The sequence below is a fragment of the Daktulosphaira vitifoliae genome, unplaced genomic scaffold (genome assembly GCF_025091365.1).
Source record: "Daktulosphaira vitifoliae isolate Bord-2020 unplaced genomic scaffold, ASM2509136v1 Scaffold_1, whole genome shotgun sequence".
Classification (NCBI taxonomy): Eukaryota; Metazoa; Arthropoda; class Insecta; order Hemiptera; family Phylloxeridae; genus Daktulosphaira; species Daktulosphaira vitifoliae.
Window position 1 is genome coordinate 65,992,477 of NW_026099572.1, and position 12,209 is coordinate 66,004,685.

The window sequence follows — 12,209 nt, forward strand, 5'->3', positions numbered from 1 at the left end:
ACATAAATTGACAACCTAATATTATAATTTATTAGTTATCGTTTGATTAATTAAAGAATAAAAATACATAGAGATAATAAAAAAAGAAAATTTTATGTGAACATTTCAATAATGATTAATTTTACAAGAGTTAGTAGTTTAAATTATTAAAGTAAGAATGTATTGATAGAACTTATACAACTATTAAAAATGTAAATCTATACTAAAACTTCTAAACTGTAAAAAAATATTGTTAAATTACAACTAGACACGCGACGTAAATTTTCACAAGTAAATTGAATATTGTTTTGTACATCAATTTATACTCATTGGACAAATTATACGCTTAAATGTACACAACTTTTACTAAGTTGTAATTACTTTGTGTTGTAATTATTCAACTAGATAGTTGATTAGGTGTTACTACATTTTAAGTATAAATTTCTACAAAAATATGTTTTGTTTTTCATATAGTATTTATGTGTAAATTGTAAAATGTTAAGACACCTAAAAGAAACTTTTTAACTTACAAAATTTGTTTAATCAGAAGCGGTTGTTGCTTCTGTTAAAAATTTAACTTTATATAATTATTATCTTGAATGGAACTATAAGTATTCCGTTTAGGGTATAATTATATCTCAAGTGATACCTTAAAATACTCAGTAAATAATTAAATTTTTTCGAAGAAAATAAAATAGTAATATCTTTAATAATTATTTATTATTTATTAAGAAACGACGTTCTGAAGGACAAAGAGACCATTTTACAACATAGATAAGTTCATTAAGTACAATTGATTAAATATTTCAATGTTAAACATTTACAGATATAATTAATTACACCAATAAATAATACACTTCAGCGATACTAAATAATCAAAGAAAAAATCGAAATCCTTAATGTTATTAGCAAATATACATCTATTAATTGGGCCGAGTAACTTTTTTGTTTAAATTAGTTACTTTAAGTAACTAATTTTGAAAATAAGTTTATGTATGAAAAAGTGATTGAGATCTAATATTGTGTGATGGAACTAAAAATTTAATACAAGAAAGTAAAACTGGGCACTGAATAATGTTACTTACAATTTTGAAAACAAAACTTAAATCATTTAAACATATCTTCTTGGTTAGTGGTTTAAGGCCAAAGCTCTTGGCTAATTTGTCAACAGATGTATTTACTTTATTACAATTAAATGCTACCATTTACAGGAACTTACATTGAACGGAATCAAGTGAATCACTTAACTTCACCGATTGTTAAGAACTCCATTATACAGGACTGCGTATTTTAATGTTGAACGTATTAAGGCACAATAAAAGGTTTTGAGACATGTAGCCTTAATAAATTCATTGCAATTGCTCTAAGTATACCCATTAATTTTTGAATATGGGTAAGAACTGTACTAATGTGAGAGTTAAATTACTCGTCAATACAATGCCTAAATCTTACTTTCTTAATTGAATTACAAAAAAATTAGTATTAATCGAATAATCAAAATAAATTATAATACGGTATTTGAAAAAATAAATTTGAAAACACTCATTAATGTTTATAGTAATGTCATTAATTTTACAACAATTATAGAATGAGTTAATATCATGCTATATTAGAGCACAATCATTGATAGAGATAATTTGTTTATATATTTTTAAATCATCAGCGAATAAAAAAGGCTTACTAAATTAATGAAACAAATATTTATAAACTGAATAGTCTTTGATTTATTTTTTAATTTGATGAATTATTTTATATTTAAATAAAATTTTTTAAATGTAAGTATATACAAACAATATGGGGAAATGGTGATGCTGAAACTGATTTTTTTTTTAAATATGAAGTTATTATGATATTTAAATATTCTATAAAGAAGAAAAGATGTTAAGTATTTTATTTCTTTATATTTCGTCCAAAACATATTTAAAATTACCATATAATACCCAATTATGTATGAATATGGGCGATTGTTTTACATAAAAAAAACGTTATGTATATTTTACCAAACATTACATATTTTTATATCTTTAAAAATCCATACAAAAATGTTACAATAAAAAGCCTAATAAGTGAAGTGAAAAATAAAATTGACTTTTTACGTATTTTGAAATATTTAAAAAAACAAAAGAACTACTAATTTACTCGTTTAGGTAATATGATAGTTTGTATGCAACTAGGGGGACTAGTGAGATCGTAGACTTCCAACATTTATATATATATATATCTAAATTAAAGCATATGTAATATACTTTAAGTTAATAAAAATTGTTCGGACGATTTATTTTCTAAGTGTACTGGGTTCTGAAAAATAAAAAAACATTAGAAATAAAAATGACAATTTTTTGTACCATAAAATTTATGTTTTTATATTTTGATTATTAATCTATAACTTAGTTCTGGTAAAAAAATTTTTTTAGATAAATTTAATCCTTTAAATAAAATATTATCATAAATATCAAAAGCATTGTAAAGTAGTTTGATAGTGATTTCAGTCACTTCTCAGTATTTAAAACTTTGATCCGAAATTTGCGAAAGGCAGAGTAATATTTATTAGCTATTTTAAAAATGTATTTTTCATTTAAAACTTGTATAAACAATAACGTATTTAAATGTTCAAAAGTTATTATTTTTGAATTTACAAATTTTTCTTAGGTATCAATTCGTTGTTAAAAGAATGTTATCAATACTTTCCGTTAAGACACCTGAATATATGATCACATACAATAAACCTTATGAGTTTTAAGTAATTAATTTTGATATTTGAAACAAAAAAACCATACTGATTAATAATATAAATTATAGTATCCACTAGAACAGTGAAAACTTTTACAATTTTTGTTAGATACCAGTTTGTATATAATGTTGTCAATTCTTTCAATTGGCGTTTTTCATTCGATGGTTCTTATATTTCCTCATCAATTCCATATTTTTTCATTATATATTTACACAGTTAAATTTAGTTAAGAAATTATTATCATATTTCTCAATTAATCCAAACGGTACGCTACTATTACGAAGTGAATCAAAGCATTCCATTAGTAAGTGGCACATCGGAAAAATATTTTATTAATGACGGTTTATAGCTTTAAGTCGAAGAAATCTTTCATAAAATTATAAGAAAAATAATGACTGAGGAATCAAGATATCAAAATGAATTTTTTATTATTAACTTTCTTAAAATAAGTAAAAATATTACCTAAAAGATTAAAAAAACATTGAATAGTTAATTTACAAGTTATAAAACTTAAGTTTGTGAAATTTAAAACTATTCAATTCTCACTTAAATTTAATCAAACTATGATTATATTAAACATATTTACCGTATCAATGTATCTTCTAATATAAATTTTTGGGTCGGGGCTTAAAAAAGAAATTAAACGGAATAACCAAAAAAACAGAACATTATTTCAATATATAAGAATTATTTCATCAATATTTTTCCTTAGATAATAACATTTATGATTATGATTATGTATAGTATTTAGATAACGTTTAATAACTGTATTAAACGACAATATATTATAATATATAATTATTATAGCACTTAGAACATATAAAACACTAAGGATTCTGTCCTTAGTGTTTATATGTACTCATTAAATTTTTATAATGATTAAAATTAAATTGAACAGTAATACATATTTTTTAAAGTTTATAACATAACTTTGTTTATTTTAAAGCAATCGTACAATGCGTCTTCATTGAAAACAATTTCACATATAAATAAACTCTTTGGCTTGAAAAGAAAAAAGTCTCTGATATCGGAGGTCCAATATTCTAAAGAAAGAAAAATGTTGCACAAACCTAGTAAGTATAATTTTTTAAATACAAAACAATTTAGTTTTGCTAAGTATGGAAATAAAAATAATAATAGTTTAATTTTAGGGTTAATAAAAATTTAAATGTTTTCTAGCTTTCAATATGCGGCAAAATCACCAAATGTAAATTAATACTGACAGTGTCTACACCTTTATTGTAAAAAACGGTAGCACAGTGTGGACGAGGCATAGATGGGACAAGTATAGATGATATCTGACAGTGATTAAAATCATTATCATTAGAAACGCTTCGATAAAATCTGTAGATAGTGTTTAATATTAAGAGATTGGTAGATTATTTCAAAAGCAACCATAACTCTTATTCTTTTAATTTTATCCCGATTTATAATTATAATATATAAATACATAATAATTATAGTAATTAAATTTAGTATGAAATTGATATTCAATAATCTTCTTATTTTTACGGAGATATTATAAAATAAAAAGGAGTTTATATTCATATACTTTTAACGCGTATAAAAATTTAAAGGGATTGATTCAATACTTTTTAATAAAAAAATTTTGTTACTTATGAATTATTTTTGTTTAACACTAGACTACAAGGAACTTTCATCAGAAACAAAAATATACTTTTCTAAATCATCTTTTCACGATATTTTCAAATGTGCAATTAAATGTGCATTTTCTATTACTTCTAAGTTTTAATATTATTACTTATTATTAAAAAATAAGTATTTACATATAAAAAAAAAATAATGAAGAACAAAAAAAAATTGTTTTAAATTAATACTGATTTTGATTATTAATATGTTAAAAATAAGGAAAATGACACCGTCGACTGAAAAAAATGGCTATTTAAACTAGTTCAAATTTCAAAGTTATTTTTTGTTGACTTAAAAAAAGCAAACAAATTTAAATAAGTTTAACTTTCTATGCTATATCAATTTTTTATTTATATAATATTTATGAAAATCTGTACTCCCCTTGTCAGGTATTTTAAAATAAAATAAAATACAAAACCCAGAATTTTAACACAAAAATAGCAAATTTTTGAATACGGTAGTCATTTTTACCATGAAGACAAATCCAGAGGTCAAATTTTTTTTTTTCAAATTAAAGTATATTACATAAGCTTTAATTTAAGATATATATAAAAGTGTCAGTATTTCCGGAATACTTTCAAAAATTAAATTGAAAATATCTTAGTAACAATACGCATGTTTAAAGTTTTGACCCCCCTTGTTAAAGGGGTATGATCCGATTTACAAAAAAAGCGTGCCAGATGAAAGGGGTATATAAATATTTATTATAAAAAAATAATAATATTGATCCATACATTTTTCCAAAAGTTATATAAAATATAAATTAAATAATATAACATATAAAATCGAGATTTTTTTCACGGAAATCGTACGTTTTTCTTTAACTTTGATGTCCGTTTTCACCACGAAGACAAGTCCAGAGGTCAAATTTTTTTTTTTCAAATTAAAGTATATTACATAAGCTTTAATTTAAGATATATATAAAAGTGTCAGTATTTCTGGAATACTTTCAAAAATTAAATTGAAAATGTCCTAGTTTCAATACGCATGTTTAAAGTTTTGACCCCCTTGTATAAAGGGGTATGATCCGATTTACAAAAAAAGCGTGTCAGATGAAAGTGGTATATAAAAATTTATTATAAAAAAATAATAATATTGATCCATACATTTTTCCAAAAGTTATATAAAATATAAATTAAATAATATAACATATAAAATCGAGATTTTTTTCACGGAAATCGTACGTTTTTCTTTAACTTTGATGTCCGTTTTCACCACGAAGACAAGTCCAGAGGTCAAATTTTTTTTTTTCAAATTAAAGTATATTACATAAGCTTTAATTTAAGATATATATAAAAGTGTCAGTATTTCCGGAATACTTTCAAAAATTAAATTGAAAATATCTTAGTAACAATACGCATGTTTAAAGTTTTGACCCCCCTTGTTAAAGGGGTATGATCCGATTTACAAAAAAAGCGTGCCAGATGAAAGTAGTATATAAATATTTATTATAAAAAAATAATAATATTGATCCATACATTTTTCCAAAAGTTATATAAAATATAAATTAAATAATATAAAATATAAAATCGAGAATTTTTTCACGGAAATCGTACGTTATTCTTTAACTTTGATGTCCGTTTTCACCACGAATTCAAGTTCAGAGGTCAAATTTTTTTTTTTAAAATTAATGTATATTACATAATCATTAATTTAAGGTATATATAAAAGTGTTAGTCTTTCCGGAACATTTTCAAAAGTTAAGTTGAAAAGATATACTTTCTATACGCATTTTTAAAGGTTCAAACCCCCCCTGTATAAAGGGAAATGGTCCGATTTATGTCGAATGAAAGAGGTATGTATAAAGTATTTATCATTAAAGAATAGAATTGATTCATGCATTTTTTCAAAAACTTATAGCAACATAATGATAAAAAATGTAAAATATAATATCAAGAATTTTTTCACAAAAATAGCATATTTTTCATAGGGTAGTCATTTTTACCATGAAGACAAGTCTAGAGGTCAATTTTTTTTTTCAAATTAAAGTAAATTACATTATCTTTAATTTAAGGTATATATAAAAGTGCCAGTCTTTCCAGGACATTTTTAAAAGTTAAGTTGAAAAAGTTAATTTTTTGTAAAAGTTACCATTTTGACACCCTTCCTGTGGGCTTGTATTTGGTCAAATGTTCACAAAAATATATAAAATAATAAGTAAATACCTAAGGTATCTATAAAAAAAAATTATATTGATTCGGTCTTTTTTAAAAAAGTTATGGCAATTTTAAGTAAAAAAANAAAAAAAAAATTATATTGATTCGATCATTTTTAAAAAAGTTATGGCAATTTTAAGTAAAAAAAATTGAAAAAATGTCGAAAATTAGCGATTTTTAAATTTGTAATTTTTTGGGGGATTTCCCTCGTTTACGGAGAACAAGGGAATTTTTTTTCTATTTTTGAGGGTAATGTCTTCGACTAGATACGATTTGGGATCTTTTGACGTATTGTTCATCAAAATCGGTCCATCGAGAGCTGAGATTAAGTAGGTAATGTCCAATCTGACCATACTATTTCGATAATATTTATACCTTGTAGAAATCAACAAACAAAAATAATCTATTAGTTTGTCAATATAAACGTATGATACTAGAATAAAAAATTCTAGAAATTAATTTTTGTAATTTTGTAATCGAATGAGCCGTTTTATGGAAAAAGTACTAAAGACAAATATTATTGAAAATTTAATTCAAAAAATATTTTATCATAAGATATATTTTCCTATCGTTAATACTTTAGGATATAATCGCAAAAACCTATGAAAAAATAAATACACCCATTTTTTTCATTTTGTTACCAAATTTCATTAAGTATTAATTATTACTTTATAATAAAGATCTTTAAATTAAATAATATATCTATATATATATATATATATATATTTAATTTTTTATTACTTTTTAGATTTCTTTTCTACATTAATTATGATGTAGTATAATATAATAAACAAAATATTATTTGTATAATATAAAAATAAAAACATATTTGTTCTTATTACATATATTTTAGCAAAATGTTATCTTATCACTATTTATTTAAATAATTACAAATTTCAAATAAGTACAAAAATATATTAAAAAATTTAATTGAATTACATAATTGAAAAAGAACAATTAAAAATATTTATACCACAAAAAATCTTTAAAAAAAAAAAATATATGCATCGTGTAATCATTAAACATCCAATGAGAAAAATATTCATTAGATCTTAAATAAAAAAAAAAAATTCAAAAAAACAATTTTTATGATTAGAACAACAACATAAAAAATATAATGTACAAAATCAATGATAGAAACGAAACTATTTATTAAATTGAAAATTCTTGAACGAAAGTTCACGGAAATTATTACCGACTTGAAAGTTGTTTATAATACAACACTGTTGATTTTTCAACAATTATAAGTCATCCGCAGAGTATAGTTCAATAAAAATTTGTTTAAATTAAATCTATAGTCTCTGCGGCAAAAAATGTAAGAGTTATAAGGTAAATTGCTTGGTCATGATCTATCAAAATTAAATGTTTAGATGAGTTCATCAATTGAATCTAGATCTTTTTGATCGTTTTTTCTTAGAAACTTTCTTTGTACAGCTATTCGTAGATAACCTTTTATTTTTTGTAGGATTATCAGTTGGTGTATCAAAATTATTTATGCCATCAACATTGTGTAAATAGTTCGATGTTATTTACAAATTTTTCTAGTTCGATTGTATTAATTGTTTTATTAGACATATAGGAGTCTATAATTTCTTACGGAATTCTTTTGAGCAACACAAACGGATCTATAAATACCAAAATTATGAATTAATATTTTGATAACAATTTTATACAAAATAAATCATTTTTATATAAAAAAGTAATTATATTATTACAAAATGACGAAATCTTTTTTATAAACACCATTGGAACTTTAAAAAAGAATATATAAAAATAAATATTACTATGATAATTTCATAAGAATTCGTTTGTTATTTTCAAAACAAAAATGAAAAATATGTTTAAAGTAACGTGGTTTTGCTATTCGCTTAATAGACTTAGTGTAGAAGGGTTTCCGAGGAACTCCTTTAGGGTTTCTTGTCATAAACGCAACTAGAAAATAAGAAGGTGATAAGCCCCTCAATTGACAAAATTACCCCAANAGGTGCTACGCCCCTCAATGGACAAAATTACCCCCAACATTTTTTTAATTTACGTATGTTTTGATATATCTTATAACTTATAATACAACAATAATTTTGTTGAAATTTTATTTTCTTCAAAATTTTAAAATAGCCATTATTCAGCCTTATCTTAGAAAAAAAATTTGTGGGTCGATGATTATTTTAGAACAAGTACATATTAAGTTATTATTTCAACGAAATTATTATTTGATCAAAAATTATAAAATATGTCTAACCTAGTTGGACATTCTGTATAATTGTTTGGGGTAAGAAGAAAATCCAATTAGCACCCTCCATAATGTTAGTTAAATGTTAGATTATTTTATGGTTTAAGTGTTATATGTATAATTAAGTGACTTAATTAGACTAAATTTAATTATTAAAAACTAAAGCTCTATGAAATATACTTCATTAATTTATTATTTGAAACATTAAAACAAAATATAACTCTAAAATACATTAATACAAAATTTAAAAATATATTATTTATATATTTTTAATACTAGTATAAAATGAATGATTGATTAGCTGTTACTATCAAACTATTATATATAATCTAAAAATGGAATTCGATTTTTTTTTATAAGAAAAACAAAGGCGTTATTTGGGTGGAGACAACTAGGCTTTTTACCCAGTCTAAATTTTCAATACATATTGGGGCCGTATAGTGTTTTAAATCGCAATATTAGCAAGACACAAAATATCAAGAGTGGGGGGCAGCTGACATACTTAACCCACTCATCCTATGCACATGTGTATATTATTATAAAAAAAATGACACTTACTTATATGATTGACTTTGTCGGATGGTATTTCCACATTAATTGGATTTGATTTGTTTTCAGTAGATATCTCGACGTTTGACACGTCAGGAGTTTTATTCTTACGATTTGAATTAAGAGTATAAGAATTATTTACTTTGTCTTAATATTTATTTGTTAGTCTAAGTTTTTTACGTGAATCGTTAACGTCGTCGAGATGAGCTCTCTTCTTTGATTGAAAAGTCTTGGAAGTTTCAGGCTTTTGAATCCTTGAATCCTCGTCTTCATCAAATGTTAAAAGATCTTTATAAAATTTTATAATTTTACGTTTACTTGGACGTTTGCCAACATAATGAGGATTTAAACGTATGTTGATGTCGATGACAGGAGTTCTATTCTTTTTTCGATACATCTTGTGGGTTTCAGAATTGTTAATTCTTACATTTTCTTGTTCACCAGAATTATTTACTATTTTGTCTGCATTAGTTTTTTTACTAAACATATAATAGTCTATAATGTCTTGTGGAATTCTTTCGATTAATACAATCGGATCTTTAAATTCAAAAATTATAAATATTTTTTTGATTAATATTTCATGTAAAATATATAAATTGTAAATTAAAAACAAAATATATTAATATAAAANGATGACAGGAGTTCTATTCTTTTTTCGATACATCTTGTGGGTTTCAGAATTGTTAATTCTTACATTTTCTTGTTCACCAGAATTATTTACTATTTCGTCTGCATTAGTTTTTTTACTAGACATATAATAGTCTATAATGTCTTGTGGAATTCTTTCGATCAATACAATCGGATCTATTGATTCAAAAATTATAAATATTTTATGTAAAATATATAAATTGTATATTAAAATATATTAATATAAAATAAATTAATCTTACTCATATGTTTGACAGCTTCGGATGGTATTTCCACATTAATTGAATTTGATTTGTTTTTAGTAGATATCTTAGCGTTTGTCTTATTGCGAGTTTGATTTTTACGTTTCAAAATTAACGCATCAGAATTTTTTACTTGTCTTTTATTAATAGTTGTTTGTTTTTTAGTAATTTTCTTAACATGGCCAACATTAAGTGTCTTTTTTGATTGAAACGTCTTGGAAGTTTTAGGCTTTTGAATCGTTGTATCTTCGTCTTCATAAAATGTTAATAGATCTTTATAAAATTTCATAATTTTACGTTTACTTGGACGTTTTCCAATATAATGAGGATTTGAACGTATGTTGACGAGAATAGAATTTGATTTTCTATGTCCAGTTTTTAGATGGCTTAAAGTCTTTTTGGTTTTCTTTTTCATANTTTAGATGGCTTATAGTCTTTTTGGTTTTGTTTTTCATATTTAACTTTTCGTGCAGAGATATAAATTAAATATCTGACTACAAAAAATCAAATATTAAAGAGGTTTTGGGCAACTTTTGTGGGTTTTTCGGGCTTAAGAAAATTTCCGTGTCACACCTAAATCGCCCGTGACTATTAAAATATATTAACTTAAACAATATAAATTTGTAGTCGTGGAAACAAGAAGAAAAATTTATATAAAAACAAATAAATTGGAATAGACAATCGCTTTTGCATTATGTAAAACGAAAAATACATTGGCCATTAAAACTTTTAGCCAGAAAAATTAAAATTATATTTATTGTTGTAAAAGTTTGTAAAATTTCCATTTCCTTCATATAAATTTTTTTTTATTGTTGCATATTATATTTTTATAAGTGTATTTGAGATATTGAAATACAAAAATGTGTAAATCAACATAAATAAGTTTCAAAAATTTTAAGGTAGATAAATTAGTTATAAACTCACGTGAAATTAACAAAATATAAAGGGATGACATAGTTATTATATGAATATTTCTCTTATGAATAATGATTAATTATCAGTCTTATCAGTCATTCTAATTTGATCAGATATTGATTCTTGTTCTAAACCAGTGGTCGGCAACCTTTTTTAATTCTCGGGCCACATTTACAAATTAAAAGGAGTTCGCGGGCCAGATAAAAAAAAAAAATTTATAATTACATTATTTATTATGCAAAAAAATACTATCTAAAACTTAAAATAATAAAATGTATAAAATAAAAATTACAGTTTTTAATATAATTATAATATGAAAGTATGAATGTAATGTATTGGTAAAATGCTTAATGATATTCAATTAAATTAGTCGATTTAGAATTTAAAGCGGGCCGTATTCAATAGCCACGCGGGCCGGATACAGCCCGCGGGCCTCCGGTTGCCGACCACTGTTCTAAACCATTTAATTTCTTGTAAAATAAAAATTATATTAGAATTAAAATTTTTTTTTTAAGATGTAATATGCAATTTATCAGTCATGGAGTATTTTTTATGTTGGTATGGACCGTTAGTATTTTATAATAAAAAAATATATTTTCTATAATTCGAGTAAAAAGATTTTAATTTTGGCAATTTAACTTTTCTTAACTCTAAATGGTAACTTGATAACTTTATTTTTATCACTAAAATAATCCGGAATAACGTTATTTTTATATAACAATATGTGTTATTCAAGGAATAATACAATTTGTCTGAGTTACATAAAGAAATTATTTCATAAATTTAATTTACATTTATACAAATTAGTAAAATTGATTTCAATTGCTACAATTTTATTAGTGTAAACATTATGATACGCTCACTGATGGTTAAGTTTGAACGAATGTTTCGATGACTTATGAGTTCAGGCGTTCCGTATAGGCAAGCTAACTTTCAAGTCCTCAGCAAGTGACGTAGACGCGCACTGTATTTACCAATCGAGAAAAATTTTGAAACGGTACTAGGGACTCAGGAGGAAAGCAATGACGGTGGGCATAATGTAATAATTTACAAAAAAAAAAAAAGTTGAAAAAATAGTACCAGGAATTCAATTTTGTTGAACTTTTAAC

General features: G+C 23.7%; 1 protein-coding gene across 1 annotated transcript; it reads right to left on the reverse strand.

The window, feature by feature from the left end:
* Nucleotides 1-9,914: 9,914 nt before the first annotated feature.
* On the reverse strand, nucleotides 9,915-10,600 carry LOC126895071 (uncharacterized). Its single transcript, XM_050666546.1, has 2 exons — nucleotides 10,186-10,600; nucleotides 9,915-10,099 (listed from the first exon to the last, which is right to left on the reverse strand). Exons 1-2 carry the CDS (start codon nucleotides 10,598-10,600, stop codon nucleotides 9,915-9,917), a joined length of 600 nt encoding a protein of 199 aa, XP_050522503.1.
* Nucleotides 10,601-12,209: the final 1,609 nt, after the last annotated feature.